The sequence below is a fragment of the Oncorhynchus keta genome, chromosome 23, assembly GCF_023373465.1.
Source record: "Oncorhynchus keta strain PuntledgeMale-10-30-2019 chromosome 23, Oket_V2, whole genome shotgun sequence".
NCBI lineage: Eukaryota > Metazoa > Chordata > Actinopteri > Salmoniformes > Salmonidae > Oncorhynchus > Oncorhynchus keta.
In genome coordinates this window covers 21,202,156-21,222,971 of record NC_068443.1, presented here as the reverse complement: position 1 = coordinate 21,222,971, position 20,816 = coordinate 21,202,156, and the positions used below count along the sequence as shown (strand labels likewise).

At 44.9% G+C, this 20,816-nt stretch overlaps 1 protein-coding gene across 12 annotated transcripts in view; it reads right to left on the bottom strand.

Annotated features, from left to right (window-relative positions):
- LOC118401985 (adhesion G protein-coupled receptor L2-like) overlaps nucleotides 1-20,816 on the bottom strand; it is a 145,168-nt gene that overhangs the window by 111,453 nt on the left and 12,899 nt on the right. For all 12 annotated transcript variants that reach the window (XR_004829406.2, XR_004829407.2, XM_035799751.2 and 9 more), the window contains exon 2: nucleotides 7,952-8,160. Coding sequence is in view for 10 of the 12 variants with exons in the window: in XM_035799751.2 (XP_035655644.1) it covers nucleotides 7,952-8,027 (76 nt within the window). In the remaining 2 variants the exon portion in view is untranslated. The remainder of the gene's footprint in view (nucleotides 1-7,951; nucleotides 8,161-20,816) is intronic.

The following is a 20,816-nucleotide window of genomic DNA, read 5'->3' as shown; positions in this document are numbered from 1 at the left end:
ATACACTACAACCATGTTCCATTCACCTCCTGAAATACACTACAACCATGTTCCATTCACCTCCTGACATACACTACAACCATGTTCCATTCACCTCCTGACATACAGTACAACCATGTTCCATTCACCTCCTGACATACAGTACAACCATGTTCCATTCACCTCCTGACATACACTACAACCATGTTCCATTCACCTCCCGACATACAGTACAACCATGTTCCATTCACCTCCTGACATACAGTACAACCATGTTCCATTCACCTCCTGACATACAGTACAACCATGTTCCATTCACCTCCTGACATACAGTACAACCATGTTCCATTCACCTCCTGACATACAGTACAACCATGTTCCATTCACCTCCTGACATACAGTACAACCATGTTCCATTCACCTCCTGACATACAGTACAACCATGTTCCATTCACCTCCTGACATACACTACAACCATGTTCCATTCACCTCCTGACATACACTACAACCATGTTCCATTCACCTCCTGACATACAGTACAACCATGTTCCATTCACCTCCTGACATACAGTACAACCATGTTCCATTCACCTCCTGACATACACTACAACCATGTTCCATTCACCTCCCGACATACAGTACAACCATGTTCCATTCACCTCCTGACATACAGTACAACCATGTTCCATTCACCTCCTGACATACAGTACAACCATCTTCCATTCACCTCCTGACATACAGTACAACCATTTTCTATTCACCTCCTGACATACAGTACAACCATTTTCCATTCACCTCCTGACATACAGTACAACCATTTTCTATTCACCTCCTGACATACAGTACAACCATGTTAGACATATACGGATCCCATATACAGTCATATTAGGTGTCCCTTGGTCAAGGAAGTGAATGACAGAATCCAGACTCATTCCAATGCAGTAGCATTGGAACACTAACTGACCACTGATTGACTAGTGTGATGACTGGGATGACCTTACCCCCTCCACCGGTCAATACGAGCAACAAGCAGCCTGGCCACTGATAATAGATTGGCCAGATGGGGAGAGCTTGGTGACAGACAGCTTCCTGGTTCCGTGCTTTCCTCCTCCTCTTGGATGAGGAGCCATTGTGGGCTGGCAGCCCTGCACACTCAACAGGGGAGTATGCTACAAGAACAGGTCAATACTGATAACGTACCAGGCAAACAAAAACATTCTTTGTGCCTCGCTCTCGGTCTCTCCATTTCTCGGTCCCCTGATTCGCGGGACTTTTCCCCCTCTTACCACACATAATACATTTCCTGCACAACAGAAGGGGTTCTTATCTTGGGCTGTTTATACCTGCAAATCGTCCAACTGCCCGTTTGTTTGCGGGTGAGCCACACCGAGGTTACATTTCATTCCTGGACAGAAAAGTGTGGTCATGCTCCATGGCACAGCCTCCCTAGCCTTGGTGATTACTAATACAATGCTGCTACAAGCAGAGTGGTGTTCATTCACCATCAATAGTAGACAGACCTAGCAGACGGACAGAAGCACACAAAGAAAATGTGCTACTGCTGCTAAAACATGAATGGAAACAGCCCGGTGACAAATGAATAGTAATCAGTATGTATACTTACCTATCCTACACTGGTTAGAACAGATAAATGTACAACTGATGGAAATTCAGCCCACAAACATATGATCATATTTCACTTTAATGACTTCACACCTTTTTTGTTTTTCCTTTGCCCATATCCTATTTTTGGAATAATCAACATCTGGGGGTGTAAATCATATTCAACGCTGCCCCAAAAAATAATCAACTCCTTTCAAAAACAACTGCAGCGTAAAAATGTGAACGTCAACAACAAATTCCTCTAAATAGGGATAATTTCTGGACAATTTTCACAGTCTCTATGGATACAATATAATTATAGTCTACTTTCCCTTTGATACCAGCAAGATCCTTTCTTCCTATAACAAGAGAATATTCTTTTAGAAACAGGATGTTTTTCTGAACTAAACTCCCCCAGACACATTAAAGCTCAAAATCTATGTCAAGATGAAGGAGGAAATGTCTGACAATGCCCCCGTTTCAAATATTAAATAGCACAGGTAGAAATAGTCAGGGCGCAATAGGACTCTGATTGCATTGTTTGCATTGATCATTGCTATTCTTTGGTCTCACCTGTAATAAATCATTTTTTTCTTATTTGTTGTCTAGTATTTGCTATACTTTGTGTAGATCGTAGATTCACTGTGACATACTCTTGGCTTGAATTCATCTCTATGTAAATATTACCATACGAACTGGAAATTATACTGTAATAAAATCTGACATTGCTATTACCTTCAATTGTCTTATTCTCAAGTCTCAACGCTGTTTTGCGAATACATAAAGACAACCTACGTGTTGTTACAGGCATACTCTGATCGTTTGATTTCACTGAAAAGACTTATGTTTCCCCTCTGGATTAAATGCATTACTTTGTCATGACATCTGTAAGCCCTAGGAAGAAGTGACTCGTGAAAACCGACTCCAAGAGTTTACATTCAGGCAGGGGTTTTCAATTAAACTGAAACCACTCTCTACTGTTGGGAACAATATTAGTTGGCCACCACCATGATTTGAGCTGGGTTGTTTGAGTCTGAGGAACCTCCGTTGACTCTAACTGTAGATCTCACGTCTGGAGTGGAAAAAGTGAGGCAGGGATCGGGTCCCATGTGTTAATATCCACCTGAGACGGTGAGGCTGTGAAGTGAGCTGGGTTGAGTTGCTGCCAGCAAACAAGATTTAGGGGCATGCTAAGCTAATTAAATCAACCTGTCAGGCGCCTTAGCTCCGACCCTATTAGATTGAGTGTCTGTTCATCATCGGGGCATATAACAGGGAGGTTTACAATCACATCTAAATACACAATAAAAGCAGACTAGGCTTCTCCTCTCCCAAAGGCCTGCGCTCTTAAATCCTCGTTGTACATACGGACAGATGGGAACATTCTTGTTGCTGCTTTTGATTTACCAAAGACCCAGGAAGACCCCAGGAATCACTCCTGCTCTTAACTTAGGGTTACCCCATCAAGGGTGATATTCTTGAATGAAATACAGATCCTATTCAATGTAGCTTCGTCTCATTTTAATTCCATGTTTTGGTGAAATAGTAGCTAGGTTTCCCCAGTTTCTCTGTCGTTTGAATCTTTGGTTATAATTAAAATGGCAATTTCTTATTCATGAAGAATTCTAAGAGGTTATGTTCAAAAAGCCACATTTCATGAATATGAACATGTTGAGAAAGCATTGTGAGGTAAAGGATTGTTATACACTGTATGATGTTGCCAATATTGACTGAATTATAATGATGACTGTGGTTTAATAAACATATTAAGAATGTGATGGATAAGGATGTCTCTCAGCGACACCTACATGCCTCCCCAATGCCTCTGTCACGGCCAGATGAAAAGTCCAAACAATAACACCAGACTTCCATTTGGGCCAGAATGCACCATGAGAAAGCGATAAATCAGAGGGCGTCCTGTGTGGATGTTCACAACACTGAGAACGCAGTCTCATCAGTCATCTGTGAATCTAACAGGGCCCGACTGATAATGCATGATAGCCCTGTCATAGACCCGTACCGTTCAGATATGAATTATAAAAACACCAAACCAAGCATATCAGTCAGATGACAGACTGGACGTTTATAGCTGGAGGCCAGTGTGGAGAAACGAGACACAATGCTTTCTCTCCATTCATTCTGCTCTGACGACTGGAAATACCAGTGTGACACATGGGAGACCATTCCATCAATACACAGCCAAGCTTACTTATTGCTTGTTACCAATCATTTTGGTGAGTTGGGACTTATAGTTGACCCTTATAACCATCTGGATATAATAAAATTACTCAAGTATGGGAGTTGATAGAATAATATCATCACTTTCAGGCAAGATCTGCTATTGACAGCAACAGTCTAATGCATGGGACATTGCAAATGTGCAAATAGTTTAGGTTAAAACGCTTCAGCCCTTCATATCTATTAAGGAGATACTTCAGGATTTTGGCAATGAAGCCCTTTATGTCCTTCCCCAGAGTCAGATGAACTCGTGGATTCCATTTTTATGTCTCTGTGTGAAGTTTGAAGGAAGTTGCTAACAAGCACAATTGCTAATTAGCGCAATGACTGTAAGTCTATGGTATCTGCTAGCAGATAGCCTGCAGATAGCATAGACTTCCAGTCATTGCATGAATGCTTGTTAGCATTGGCTCACGAAATCACCTCTAACTTCCTTCATACTGGACGCAGAGATGGTATCCACGAGTTCATCTGACTCTGGGGAAGTAGATAAAGGGCCTCAATGCCAAAATCCCCAAGTATCCCTTTAAGAGTGACTACATTTTGGCAATTTTCACTGACTGAAAAAGTTGGTATATAATTCAAACTATGAATAAGTGTCAGATGAGTAAACCATGTAAAACATAATTAGACAACTGTCTGCTTCAGTCCTCAGAAACTTTTCGTAAAGGCTGGTATTTAAATAGACAAAACATTGACACCTTTTGTCTAGAGCATTTTAATATGCCTGACAAGTACACATAACAACCTGGTCTAGAAACAACATCTGAAATATATCGCCTGCAACATTCAAACACTTGTTGGGAACAAAGCAAAACAGTGTTTCCTAAGTTATACTTGATCCCCGTCTACACAGAGAGATGACACAGATAAATATAAATGACTTCATCTGATTCATCTTCCTGTTTTAAACATGTTTGGATGTTTCGGTTGAGGGACCTATTGTACTCCTGGAATGAACAACACAACAAGGTCTACAAAATGTCTACACAAAATAAACCGCAGGATATAATCCCCCGAAATCTTGGCTTCTTTTCTTTTGAAGTTCATTATAACCATTGTGAGAGGTACTTGGCATGCAGGAGCATGTGCGCCCTGGCCCTACCTTTCTAGGGTTGGCTGCTTGTCTTGCTCTGAATCTAGTTGTCAACTTCTATCTTCATATCTACAGGCTGGGCGGTCTAAAATCACCCTTGACTAACATGATACCATCCCAGTTTGCTGCTCCATGAATGATTTTGCACTACATGACCAAAAACTAATGTGGACACCTGCTCGTCGAACATGTCATTCCAAAATCATGGGCAGTAATATGGAGTTGGTCCCACCTTTGCTTCTAGAACAGCCTCCACTTTTCTAGGAAGACTTTCCACTAGATTTTGGAACATTGCTGCACAGACTTTCTTCCATTCAGCCACAAGAGCATTGTGAGGTCGGCATTGATGTTGGGTGATTAGGCCTGGCTCGCAGTCAGCTTTCCAATTCATCCCAAAGGTGTTCAATGTGGTTGAGGTCAGGGCTCTGTGCAGGCCAGTCAAGTTCTTCCAAACTGATCTCAGCAAACCACTTCTGTATGGACCTCTTTGTGCACAGGGGCATTGTCATGCTGAAACAGGAAAAGGCCTTCCCCAAACTGTTGCCACAAAGGCAGAGGCACAGAATCGTCTAGAATGTCACTGTATGCTGTAGCATTAAGATCTCCCTTCAGTAGAACTAAGAGGCCAAGCCCGAACGACAAAAAAAGTCCCAGACCCCTATTTCTCCTCCACCAAACTTTACAGTTGGCACTATGCATTGGGGCATGTAGCTTTCTCCTGGCATCTGCCAAACCCAGATTTGTCCGTCAGACTGACAATTCGTGAAGCGTGATTCATCACTCCAGAGAACGAGTTTCCACTACTCCAGAGTCCAATGGCGGCGAGCTTCACACCACTCCAGCCAATGCTTGGCATTGCGCATGGTGATCTTTGGCTTGTGTGCAGCTGCTCAGCCATGGAGACCCATTTCATGAAGCTCCCGCCAAGCAGTTATTGTGCTGACGTTGCTTCCAGAGGCAGTCTGGAACTCGGTAGTGAGCGTTGCAACCAAGGACAGACCATTTTTAAGCACTACGCGCTTCAGCACTCGGTGTCCTGTTCTGTGAGCTTGTGCGTTCTACCACTTTGCAGCTGAGCGGTTGTTGCTCCTAGACGTTTTCACTTCACAATAACAGCACTTACAGTTGACCAGGGCAGCTCTGTCACTGAGCTCTTCAGTAAGGCAATTCTACTGCCAATGTTTGTCTATGGAAGATTGCATACCTGTGTGCTTGATGTTACACACCGGTGAGCAACAGGTGTGACTGAAACAGCTGAATCCACTCATTTGAAGGGGTGTCCATATACTTTTGCATATACAGTAGTGTACTTAGTCAGTATATAGCCAGTCAAGATCATTTGAAAAAGCAGTGCAAATACAGAACAGAAAACACATTATTAAAACTTTAAAAAATAATTGTGGATAAATAGAGGGAAACAGAGATACATTTTAATATAAATATAATATGCGCTGAACCATCATTTTCGATGATCTGATTATCTCTGCATCCAATTATATCCCTATTATGCTAATACGAATGGGACTGCCATTCATAATATATTTTTTCCCTTAACACTAAAACATCATTTTTATTCGTAACTACTTGCCATATTAAAGGTACAAAAATTGCATTTTTTTTTGCAAGCGTTAATCAACACCGATGGAATGAGGAGACAGAGTGTTTGTGCTGACTCCATTTCTCTTGTAACAAAAACCCAGCATGAGCATTCAATAACCCAGAGACGAGAGAGAAAAAAATATTTTTCTGCTCAAGTATGTCATTAAGGATTTTCAAAGCAAGAGGAATGTTCATGGGTGTACATGATCACATCATGATACTAGGAAGTCATTATAAAGACGGGGGCCTTTTTGTGGGACGGACGTTCATTGAAATTTGGTTCATGATTCAAAATGTCATACACACACGGGGGGGGTGTAATGGTGAGTGGCATGTGGATGGATCTGACATTGGCTTTCGCTCTAAAAACAGACACATTCCTTCTTTGATGAATGGGCAAATATGTATTCATAGGCCTGAGAGCCCACGCCTTTGTCAAGTGAAACCCCAAACCTTGACTTTCTTTCTGCATACCAAAGCAGGAACTCCTCCCCAAAAAGAGAATCACCAGGACCGTTCAGCACAGACCATCTCCAAGCTCAAATCAGAGGCCCATTCTTCAAACGTCTCTGGAGGCACTATTTTCATTTCTTCTGGGAAAAAGACCCTGTGATTTATTTCGTGTGGTCTACAATTGCTATGAATCTACAAAGTGAGTGTATCTCTTTCTGAATGTTACGCCTGGCTCGACTGTTCCATATCCATCTCTTTTTAGTTAATCACCTCACAGAGTCAGATTTAAATATAAAACCAAAAGACAAGTGAAATCTATGCAAGTGTGAAATAAAAACATGAGAAAAGAGAGAAATGTAATTTAAAAGAAACCCCGAGTTGATATTCTTTGACGTTTGGCTGTAATCAATGTTTGGCACGCTAGCATGTGACTTGAGTACAATGAGAGTGAAACAGAGCAGACATGTAATGATTGTCATTAAGCAGACATACTAACCAACCGACATCAAAGCCTCTGATGGGTATAAGAGAGGGAGTAGTTTGGGGACAGAACTTGTAATTACAGTCAAATGTACTAATCTAAAGTAAGACAATTAAATGAAACTAAAAAACTAATGAGATGACTTTGGGTAGCATAAAGAAAATAAAACACTGCTAGTTCCTTCCAAAAGTCTTCTGTTTGGCAAAATGCCAGCTCCTTCAATTGAAGGTTCAAGATGCAGGTACTTAACGGAGTCAGCCAATCAATATAAAAACAGTTTTCTGAAGCACAAAAGCCTGGGTGCACTGCACTCAAATATTCAGCTAGAAAACCCACTTCCAGTGTTATTGTCAACTTTTAAAGAGAAAAGTGAATTCACTATATAACAACAACTCTTCGCTCCCATTAGAAGACGGAAAAATGAGCCAAATCAACACTTTCATGAACCACATTCGAAAAACACATAGTATTCGACACAGGCGCAGACACACATAAGGACTTACCTTCTGAACAATGGAGATGAATGAGGGTGAGCAGTAGACCATGGAGAACTAGACACCTCCATGCTGCAGGAGCCATCGTTGCCGAGTACTGAAGCCGCTCCAGGTGCCTGCTAGCAAACCACTGTGGCTTTAGGATATAGAATAGAAGAAGAGGAGTCTGGGAGTAGTCAGTGATCTGTGGTTCTAGGAGAAGCCTCTCATCTTGTCATCTGAAAATACAGAGAGAGGAAGAAGAGGGTGAGGAGGAGGAAAACTGTGTTTTACTGCTACAAGTCGAAACGTGGTCATCATCACAAAGGCTATGCCATCCCAGCTGCCGTCTCTAAAGGTGGGATTGAAAAGATTGAGAGATACATTAACAGAAATATTACAACAGTGCAAATGGTGAATAATCATGGTGAGACATAAGTATGCTGAAAATGTGTGATAACTAAGTCTCTTTGGATATATTGGGTCTGCTAAAACAAACACAAAAATACATCAAACCAGTGAGATATTCAGCAGGCAAAAGGATGGGTATGACAAACTCATTAAGAACACCTGCTCTTTCACAGACAGACGGACCAGGTGAATCCAGGTGAAAGCTATGACTCCTTATTGATGTCACTTGTTAAATCTACCTCAAATCAGTGTAGATGAAGGGAAGGAGACAGGTTAAAGAAGGATTTTTAAGCCTTGAGAGAATTGAGACATGGATTATGTATGTGTGCCATTCAGAGGGTAAACGAACAAGAAAATATTTAAGTGCCTTAGAACTGGGTATGGTAGTAGGAGCCAGGCACAACGGCTGGGGCCAAAGACCTGCAACGCTGCTGTTTTTTTGACGCTCAACTGTTTCACGTGTATCTAGAATGGCCGACAACCAAAAGGACATCCAGCCAACTGTGGGACGCATTGGAATCAACATGGGCCAGCATCCCTGCGGAACGACACCTTGTAGAGTCCATGCCCCGACAAATTGAACTTGTTCTGAGGGCTCAATATTAGGAAGGTGTTCCTAGGGCTGTGGTGGTCACAAAATGTCACCAGCCGGTGATTGTCAAGCAAATAACTGTCAGTCTCACTGTAATTGACCGTTAATTAACATAAACACATTTAGCATCTCTTGGCTTCCACACGGCCTACAAGCCATTTAAAAAAATATAATAAATCCATGTAATATAGCCTACACCTTCACAACAAATCTATTATTTATTTTAGACAGGTCTAAAGAAGCATGATATGACGAAAACAAAAGTATATTTCTGAAGAACAGAATAGCATACTCGGAGTTGTCTTTATGTTAGGCCCTGATCTGGCTATGCCGAATGGCTGTGGGCTACACTAGTTCATTTAGCAGACAAGATTTGCTTATAATTCCACTGCATTCTTTTATATTTTATTGAACAAAGCTTTATCAAATATAAATATTTTCTCCAAATGTTTTGAGGGAGTGCACACATGCAGCTATTCTGTGTTGAGCGGTTAACAAAGAAATAGGTCCTCCTATATGCTTCATTTGAAGGTATTAATGTCATTTTAGTTGTTCTACAAACACTGGGCTACATGTTTTGATTTTTAATACATTCTAAGACTGCATGATGCGACTAATGATGATATGAAAAAAGTTGCTTGAAAGACATGAGCTCTGCTTAGTTTATTGCACCGGCTGTACACACTTCATCAGTCTCTCTATATAATTCACAATGATAGGCTAGTATTGTCACCCATCAGAAAAAAATACATAACCTCATGCACTTAAATAGCGAATGGAGGACGCTATTCCAGTGTTTAATTTTCATGCCAGCCGGGTAGGCTATACTCCTGTTGTAAAGAGAAGCAATGTGCTAAATATTAGGACAAGTAAGAAATAAATATAGTAAGCTTAGCCTATAGAAAGCTGATAGGATCCTCCTCTTTTTAGTAGTGGCCATCACTCTGTTTTCTCACGCAATTGCAGAGCCTATAGAAATGTTGCGCAACATGAGCTCATGGGTTCTTATGAAGCGATGGATTAGATTTCAAATACATTTGCATTGATGTCAGAGTGATTAGAGGGACAATAGAGTACTGAGTACCAGGCAGTTAAAAATGTCAGTAGGCTAGAAATGACCATCAGCAGCATCAGAACTTGAAGATTAATTACCGTGCCTAAACGATCATGTGGAATTTGACTGCCTTCATGACCACCGGTGTGGCGGTAATACAATCACAGCCCTAGGTGTTCCTAATGTTTGGTATACTCAGTGTACTCAATCTATCAAGTCTGAATATGTGTTTATTTTTCACTTCTGACAGGAAATACTCTTGGGTAGAGGAGAGCATGACGGAGCACTCATCCCTGGGCTACAGGCTACATGTTTACACTGACTGCCTTCACACCGCATTCCTCCCTCAACTCACTACTACCCCCTTCCCTCCCTCCCCAGAGTTCTACTGCCTTATCCCCACAGGAGAGGACCCTGTTGCTCAGGCAACGCGCTCACACAGACTCACACAGCAAACCATTAGAGACACAGCTCCTTTGTGAGGTACTTTTGTCTGCTTCCTCCTTATCTTGAGGGCAGCCACAAACTAGCGGGAGGAGGGCAGCCACAAACAGTCCACACGGCTTTGTCTGCCTCAGCTAAGGTTAGGCTCCACTCCCTAAAATGCTCTCAATGCACCAGATAGAGAGACTTGTTAGAACACAAGTCAAATACTCCGGATCGATGACATGTCAAATATACACGTTAGTACACACACCTTGACCTGTACATAAACAAAACCAGCAAGAAGACATCCAACTAGTACAGATGATTTAACCTAGGCCATGATGTACCTATCTACACTATATATACAAAAGTATGTGGACACCCCTTCAAATGAGTGGATTCGGCTATTTCAGCCACACCCGTTGCTGACAGGTGTATAAAATCGATCACACAGCCATGAAATCTCCATCGACAAACATTGGCAGTAGAATGGCTTTGCTGAAGAGCTCAGTGACACCATCATAGGATGCCACCTTCCCAACAAGTCAGTTCGTAAAATGTATGCCCTGCTAGAGCTGCCCTGGTCAACTGTAAGTGCTGTTAAGGTGAAGTGGGAATGTCTAGGGGCAACAACGACTCAGCTGCAAAGTGGTAGGCCACACAAGCTAAAAATCATCTGTCCTCGCCTGTCCCAGTTCCAAACTGCCTCTGGAAGCATCGTCAGCACAATAACTGTTCGGCGGGAGCTTCATGAAATGGGTTTCTATGGCCGAGCAGCCGCACACATGCCTAAGATCACCATGCGGAATGACAAGAGTCGACTGGAGTGGTGTAAAGCTCATCCCCATTAGACTCTGGAGCAGTGGAAACATGTTCTCTGAAGTGATGAATCACGCTTCACCATCTGTCAGTCCTACGGATGAATATAGGTTTGGTGGATGCCAGGAGAACGCTACCTACCCCAATGCATAGTGCCAACTTTTTAGTTTGGTGGAGGAATAATGGTCTGGGGCTGTTTATTATGGTTTGTTCTATTCTTCTTAGTTGTAGTGAGGGGAAATCTTAAAGCTACAGCATAAAATTACATTCTAGACTATTCTGTGCTTCTAACGTTGTGGAAACAGTTTGGGGGTCCATACATAAGTGGTTTGTTGAGATCAGTGTGGAAGAACTTGACTGGCCAGCACAGAGCCCTGACCTCAACCCCATCGAACACCTTTGGGATGAATTGGAAAGCCGACTGGCGAGCCAGGCCTAATCGCCCAACATCAGTGCTCGACCTCACTAATGGTCTTGAGACTGAATGGAAGCAAGTCCCCGCAGCAATGTTCCAACATCTAGCGGAAAGCCTTCCCAGAAGAGTAGAGGCTGTTATAGCAGCAAAGAGGGGACCAACTCCATATTAATGTCCATGATTTTGGAATGAGATGTTCGACAAGCAAGTGTCCACATACTTTTGGCCACATTGTGTATGTTTAACATCCAAAATGTGACCATGTCCATATAAACACCATGCCACCATCCACACAGTACACTGCATTTCACACTTTAAAAAGAGTGGAGGACACCAAAAGAGGATAATTTGCTTTTCTGTGTGTACTCCTCCTCTCCAGAGCCACTCGTCAACTTCCCTGATTATTTTATAATGAACCTAAATTTGAGCAGCGGAGCACTCTGCTCTGATCGCTCTCTGGACCCCACTAATGCCCAGCTAAGATATTTCTGGCAACGTGAAGGCACACACGCACAAAACATTGTTTTGGGAGCTTCTATCTGCATTGGCTTACGGAGTCATAAGTTAAATCTCCATATTGGAATCATTCTTTAAAATGGCTCTATAGGTGGCTGAAGACCCCTATTTAAAACAGGCTAACTGAATGCAACTGCAGGTCCTCGCGGAGCAGAGTGCACAGTTTACAGGCCCAAAGGTAATTTATCTTGCTTTGAGGTCAAATGTACCACTAACTGTTATACTGTGCTGGTGCCAAGCTACCACACACAAGGCTATGATAATTTATCAGTTAGAAGTTATGTGGTGCATTCAGACTCGGATTGAAAGAGAATCATTAGACCACTAGATCAGACAAGAGCATAGTGGAGCAGCAGTAAAGCGCTACTTCGTCTCACAGCGGCCCAAAACAGAGTGAGCCTTGCTAATAATCCCTGATTCCGAGGCGTCTGAGGGCTGTGAGGCCTGGCACCCTGGTTTTCCATTCAACCCCCCCCACCCCACCCTGCCAAGCTCTGCAGTGGTACTGAGCTCTAAGATGAATGTGGAGAGGGGCCTGGGGTTCCTTCCCTCTAGACTAGTCTGCCCCAGGGCCCCTTTCTCCTCCTGCTCAGTACTACACAGAGCCACCCGCACCGTCACCCCGCTGAGTAACATGTTCCCTTTCTCCTCCTGCTCAGTACCACCCAGAGCCACCCGCACCGTCACCCCGCTGAGTAACATGTTCCCTTTCTCCTCCTGCTCAGTACCACCCAGAGCCACCCGCACCGTCACCCCGCTGAGTAACATGTTCCCTTTCTCCTCCTGCTCAGTACCACCCAGAGCCACCCGCACCGTCACCCGCTGAGTAACATGTTCCCTTTCTCCTCCTGCTCAGTACCACCCAGAGCCACCCCGCTGAGTAACATGTTCCCTTTCTCCTCCTGCTCAGTACCACCCAGAGCCACCCGCACCGTCACCCCGCTGAGTAACATGTTCCCTTTCTCCTCCTGCTCAGTACTACCCAGAGCCACCCGCACCGTCACCCGCTGAGTAACATGTTCCCTTTCTCCTCCTGCTCAGTACCACCCAGAGCCACCCGCACCGTCACCCCGCTGAGTAACATGTTCCCTTTCTCCTCCTGCTCAGTACCACCCAGAGCCACCCGCACCGTCACCCGCTGAGTAACATGTTCCCTTTCTCCTCCTGCTCAGTACCACCCAGAGCCACCCGCACCGTCACCCCGCTGAGTAACATGTTCCCTTTCTCCTCCTGCTCAGTACCACCCAGAGCCACCCGCACCGTCACCCGCTGAGTAACATGTTCCCTTTCTCCTCCTGCTCAGTACTACCCAGAGCCACCCGCACCGTCACCCGCTGAGTAACATGTTCCCTTTCTCCTCCTGCTCAGTACCACCCAGAGCCACCCGCACCGTCACCCGCTGAGTAACATGTTCCCTTTCTCCTCCTGCTCAGTACCACCCAGAGTACCACCCAGAGCCACCCACACTGTCACCCCGCTGAGTAACATGTCCCCTTTCTCCTCCTGCTCAGTACCACCCAGAGCCACCCGCACCGTCACCCCGCTGAGTAACATGTTCCCTTTCTCCTCCTGCTCAGTACCACCCAGAGCCACCCGCACCGTCACCCCGCTGAGTAACATGTCCCCTTTCTCCTCCTGCTCAGTACCACCCAGAGCCACCCGCACCGTCACCCCGCTGAGTAACATGTTCCCTTTCTCCTCCTGCTCAGTACTACCCAGAGCCACCCGCACCGTCACCCGCTGAGTAACATGTTCCCTTTCTCCTCCTGCTCAGTACTACCCAGAGCCACCCGCACCGTCACCCGCTGAGTAACATGTTCCCTTTCTCCTCCTGCTCAGTACCACCCAGAGCCACCCCGCTGAGTAACATGTTCCCTTTCTCCTCCTGCTCAGTACTACCCAGAGCCACCCGCACCGTCACCCGCTGAGTAACATGTTCCCTTTCTCCTCCTGCTCAGTACTACCCAGAGCCACCCGCACCGTCACCCCGCTGAGTATCATGTTCCCTTTCTCCTTTAAGCTGGCAGAGGAGCCGGCCGCTGCGCTCATCTCACCCCTCATCCCCCCCATCCCTAAACAGACGTTTTGTTTGCGGGGGTTTCTGGACTGGATTTGGTCAGACTTGAGATAAAAGGATTAGCCGATTAACATGAAGACGCTTTTCACGAGTGCTGACAGACGTATCATAATTTTACATCAGAGAAGGGGAGATTGTGGTGGGTGGTGGGGAGGAGGCCTCCTCTAGCAGAAAAGAGGTAAGTGAGGCATAGTTAACCCATCAGAGACCGTGTGTGTTTGTGGAGAAATTCTCTACAGCACAGCTCCTCAGAACAGCAAGGAAGTCCAGAGACTGGGACTAAACTAAATCATCTTCAAAAAGATGATTCTGAAAATTGCCTTTAAAATTTGAATGGCGTCAGCAATTTTATATTGTAGTTTAACAACATGAATTGGGTTATTCAGAGTATTATAAAGATAGAAAAATAGTTGACAACCTTGTTCTGTTTTCTATCTTTTTTTATTTTATTAGATAGAACCTTATAGTCCTAAACTCTCAAATGATTCAGGTTACTCAACCAGGAAGGAATATTCACATCGGGCTCCAATTCCACCATCGCCGTGGCAGCGGTTATAGTAATAATAGTGTACAGAACAAAGTTATGACTTACTGTCACCAGCTACATTAAATCTTATGGCTTGACGGTTTAATAATCCTGAAATCTTCTAGAATCATTTCAAGTTATTAACTCATCATCTGCACTTTAGGTGCTAAACTTTCCCTTATACGGAACAATGGATATGAATCGTCCCTTTCCCTGCTTTCACTCTTTCTATTCACAGTATATCATCCCAGACAACAAGAATCCATCACATCCATCACAGGAGATGAAAAATGACATGTAAACATCTAGAACATCTTTCGGTTTCTCCACCCATTGACAATGAGAATAGCCAGGAGACAAATGTATCATCAGTCCGGAAGATTTAAGAGAAAAAACACCACATTGCAAACAAATGTTTCATATTTCAGAGGAATGACAGAAAAAAAATAAGCAAACATTTAAAAGTGGAAGGCAAGCAATTAAAATAATATTAAAATAAATGGATGGAAAGAAACAGGCCACATGTCCTAACATGAAATACGAGGCTAATTGGTGCAGCAGCAGGCTGAAGGAATGTAAAGAGACAAAGCTTGTGGCTGCCTCTCTCAAGCTGGAGAGGCAACCGGAGAAAGAATAGACTAGAGAGAGAGAATGGGAGTCCAGGCTTTAGTAAGAAGGGAGGAACTGAATGGATGGGAGAGAAATAGAGAGAGGATAGGGAGAGAAGAATGGGAAGGGAGGAGAAAGAAAGGGGTGGGAGGGTCACTGGGAAGGATTGACAGGTTGTGAGTATGGCTTGACCTGCTGGGTTCACCCTCCAATATTTTCAACAGGCTTAACGAAGGACTAAATAAAGCCCCAGGAATGTTCATTTATTTTCAATTGTCAGTGCCAGGGACAGGGAGAGAAATAAAGAGTGCATATATACATATCAAGTGAGATTGGAACACAACTAGAGCAAGTAAGTAGTCATGGACTGGTGTAAGCTCAACGCTCCACGTTGAAATAAAGATGTGGGCCTAGCTGTGTGTTTTGTCTGTGTTCCAGTCTGAATCTCGCAGGCATAATGCTTTAGTTCTTCAGCCCTCTCTGACTAACTCATTTGGGGAACGGTGCACCCCACCCACCTACCCCCACACATGGCCTACATTCGGAACAAAAAGACCAACACGTGAGGGGGAATATCAAACATGAGAAGATGGTAAGAGGGGAGCAGGGGGTCTGGGTTAGGGTGTAGTTGGAATCTACAGGAACTGAGAAAACAAGTCCCCCAGATCCATTGCACACCAACACTTTGTCATGACAGACCCAGTCTGTCAGGGATCTCCTCTCCAACTCCTCTCTTAAGGGACATGATGTCACTTCCTTGGCTCTGTCAGTGGTGCAGACAGAGCACATGCCATGGCTGCCAGTGATGGAGACAGGCGCAAGTCAGGCATGGCAGTCAGGTGGGAGGAGGGTTCAGCACCGTGAAGCTGATAATATATTTTGGGATGGGGCATGAAGGAGGGAATGGGGCAAGCAAGAACCAGTAGCAAGCTGCATGGTATTCATAAGCTCAACGATGGTCGGTTGGTGCGTTTCAAGACTCTCTGCCAACAGAGATTGAAATTATAGATAAAGAGTGTCACACACACACACACAGAAAGAGAGAGAGAGAATGTATTGTGAAATTGAGAGGACAGAGTGGGGTAGTCTTCAGAAGATCGACTACAAAAGAGAAAACAACTAGGTCTGTCATTGAGGTTAGCAGAAAGCAGAAGAATAGAAATGAATAGGCAGAAATAGGAGTGAGAAACGGATGCAAGAAACCCAGAGAGAAGTATGAATTGTATTGAATGAGCAGAAACACGTGTGGGAAGGGTTAAGTTAAAAAGTCAGTCAATACTACCCTCATCATTTCAACCCTCACTACTGTGTTTATAATACCCATCAGAATTAGTGACCTAAATAGTAAGTTCAGAAGCAATTTTGACATTACATTGTCTAAGGTTATAGTGAAAAGTTCCTCTTCAAAACATTCCCCATCTTTAGTCTATAGCTTCTCAACAAGACCGATTTATAAAAGGTTACCTGGGCTAAATGAACCCAAATGTATTCTGGGTAATCTGTGAATTTGAAGAAGAAAAATAACAATCAGAAGAATCGGAATCAGTTTCAACTTAACCAACACACCCCTCTCTTTCCGAAGAAGACTCAGAATCATACTTGGATGAGTCAAAATAATCATAAGGGGGAGAAGCTTTTAAATGTCAGTTTCATCAAGAAATACTACACCCTTCGCTCTCCCACTCCTCCCAGCTCAGTACCACTGCAGAGCTTGGCAGTGAAATGAATAAGCTGACCTTTACACAGTGAGTTAAACAGTGAGGATCAGTTAGAGAACAGCACCCAGCATCTCATCCTCTGACATGTCACACAGAGCTCCTCTTTTCAATCAGTCTGTCCTTCATATCTTCACACTGAAAGACATACTCCTCCTCTCCTCTATTCCTTCTCCATGCCTCTGGTTCTCTCTCACTCCACTACATAATCTTTATTCACACACACACACACACACACACACACACACACACACACACACACACACACACACACACACACACACACACACACACACACACACACACACACACGCATTAACGAACATGCACAAACACATGCAAGCGGGCGCACGCACATACCCCCACCCTCACCTACCCACCCTCGGCGCACTCAAACACTCAATAACAATTTACAAGGGAAATTGTGGTTGGCTTGGCACCCTCACTCACACTCATATTCACAGCAAGTAAAAAATAAGCACCATAAAACATTTGTGATCATTCCCTGAATGTTCAAATGTTCAAACAGGGCGTGAATCCTGGCTGAAGGACAGGAACAGCTCGATTCCCCTGCAGGTAACGTGGTAGGAACTTCACAACTACCAACGTGAAACATATTACATGCTGCTGTGGACATACATGCTCTGCAGTGGAACACCTGAGCCTCTAACTCTCAATCTACACTCTCAGTGAGGCAGAATGTGATGGAAGAGAGGTGTGCAAATGTACACAGTTACAAATAGGAAGGAGGTCGCACAGACACACACAGATAGACAGAGAACACCCACACACAGATAAGACAGAGAACACCCACACACAGATAAGACAGAGAACACCCACACACAGATAAGACAGAGAACACCCACACACAGATAAGACAGAGAACACCCACACACAGATAAGACAGACACACACACACACACACAGATCGGTTCAACACACACACAGAGAACACCCAAACAACAGATAAGACAGAGAAAACCTGCAAATCCACAGATAAGACAGAGAACACTGGAGCACACAGATAAGACAGAGAGAACACCCACACCCAGATAAGACAGAGAACACCCTGTTGTCTGTTGGCACACAGATAAGACAGAGGGAACACTTAAACACACAGATAAGACAGAGAACACCATTTAAATATTCTGACAGATAAGACCAGAGAACACAAAACCAAGAAATAAGAATCAAACAAACAGATAAGACAGAGAACACCCACACACAGATAAGACAGAGAACACCCACACACAGATAAGACAGAGAACACCCCACACAGATAAGACAGAGAACACCCAGCCCACAGAGAAGACTGAAGCAGAGCCCTAGCCCAGTAGAAGAGAGAGCCCACAGAAGACTGAACACACAGATAAGACAGAGAACACCCACACACAGATAAGACAGAGAACACCCACACCACAGTACTGACAGAAGACTGAAGCAGACAGCCCACACTGAAGCAGAGCCCTAGCCCACACTGAGTAGATCGCAGTTCACACACACCAATGTATGCTAAACTGAACAGATATGGCAAGCAAACAAAAGGAGTATGTTACTGCAAAACCTGCAAATCCATCTATTGAATACCAAGCAGTTTCACTGGAGCTAGCTAGTTGACTGGGGGAGGGGATAGTTAGAACTACTGCATTTCATTGCCAACCCTGAACCCTTCTGGATAAAACATTTGCATTTCCTAGGGGGAAAAGAAACTGGTTTGACCCGTTTACCCTGTTGTCTGTTGGCTAATCATTTAGCCTTAGCCCAGTACTTAGAAGACTGAAGCAGATTCCTAGCCCAGTAGAGAGAAGGGCAGGTCATACTTAAACCAGCCCTGTTTCTTATGGATATTTTGAACAGTAGGTTGAGGTTCAAACACACACACACTAACATTTAAATATTCTGACAGATGTAAAAAGAAGCCGAACCAGTTCTTTCTGTCCTCCATTCAGACCACTGACAAAGCCCAGAAATGGAGTAGAAGACTGAAGCAGAGCCCTAGCCCAGTACTGGAGACTAGCCCAGTAATAAAGACTGAAGCAGAGCCCAGCCCAGTTCTTCTCAAAGACTGAAGCAGACAAAGCCCAGTAGAGAGCTAGCCCTAGCCCAGTACTGGAGTAGAAGCAGAGCCCTAGCCCAGTACTGGAGTAGAAGACTGAAGCAGAGCCCTAGCCCAGTACTGGAGTAGAAGACTGAAGCAGAGCCCTAGCCCAGTACTGGAGTAGAAGACTGAAGCAGAGCCCTAGCCCAGTACTGGAGTAGAAGACTGAAGCAGAGCCCTAGCCCAGTACTGGAGTAGAAGACTGAAGCAGAGCCCTAGCCCAGTACTGGAGTAGAAGACTGAAGCAGAGCCCTAGCCCAGTACTGGAGTAGAAGACTGAAGAGCCCAGTACTGGAGTAGAAGACTGAAGCAGAGCCCTAGCCCAGTACTGGAGTAGAAGACTGAAGCAGAGCCCTAGCCCAGTACTGGAGTAGAAGACTGAAGCAGAGCCCTAGCCCAGTACTGGAGTAGAAGACTGAAGCAGAGCCCTAGCCCAGTACTGGAGTAGAAGACTGAAGCAGAGCCCTAGCCCAGTACTGGAGTAGAAGACTGAAGCAGAGCCCTAGCCCAGTACTGGAGTAGAAGACTGAAGCAGAGCCCTAGCCCAGTACTGGAGTAGAAGACTGAAGCAGAGCCCTAGCCCAGTACTGGAGTAGAAGACTGAAGCAGAGCCCTAGCCCAGTACTGGAGTAGAAGACTGAAGCAGAGCCCTAGCCCAGTACTGGAGTAGAAGACTGAAGCAGAGCCCTAGCCCAGTACTGGAGTAGAAGACTGAAGCAGAGCCCTAGCCCAGTACTGGAGTAGAAGACTGAAGCAGAGCCCTAGCCCAGTACTGGAGTAGAAGACTGAAGCAGAGCCCTAGCCCAGTACTGGAGTAGAAGACTGAAGCAGAGCCCTAGCCCAGTACTGGAGTAGAAGACTGAAGCAGAGCCCTAGCCCAGTACTGGAGTAGAAGACTGAAGCAGAGCCCTAGCCCAGTACTGGAGTAGAAGACTGAAGCAGAGCCCTAGCCCAGTACTGGAGTAGAAGACTGAAGCAGAGCCCTAGCCCAGTACTGGAGTAGAAGACTGAAGCAGAGCCCTAGCCCAGTACTGGAGTAGAAGACTGAAGCAGAGCCCTAGCCCAGTACTGGAGTAGAAGACTGAAGCAGAGCCCTAGCCCAGTACTGGAGTAGAAGACTGAAGCAGAGCCCTAGCCCAGTACTGGAGTAGAAGACTGAAGCAGAGCCCTAGCCCAGTACTGGAGTAGAAGACTGAAGCAGAGCCCTAGCCCAGTACTGGAGTAGAAGACTGAAGCAGAGCCCTAGCCCAGTACTGGAGTAGAAGACTGAAGCAGAGCCCTAGCCCAGTACTGGAGTAGAAGACTGAAGCAGAGCCCTAGCCCAGTACTGAGTAGAAGACTGAAGCAGAGCCCTAGCCCAGTACTGGAGTAGAAGACCCAGAGCCCTAGCCCAGTACTGGAGTAGAAGACTGAAGCAGAGCCCTAGCCCAGTACTGGAGTAGAAGACTGAAGCAGAGCCCTAGCCCAGTACTGGAGTAGAAGACTGAAGCAGAGCCCTAGCCCAGTACTGGAGTAGAAGACTGAAGCAGAGCCCTAGCCCAGTACTGGAGTAGAAGACTGAAGCAGAGCCCTAGCCCAGTACTGGAGTAGAAGACTGAAGCAGAGCCCTAGCCCAGTACTGGAGTAGAAGACTGAAG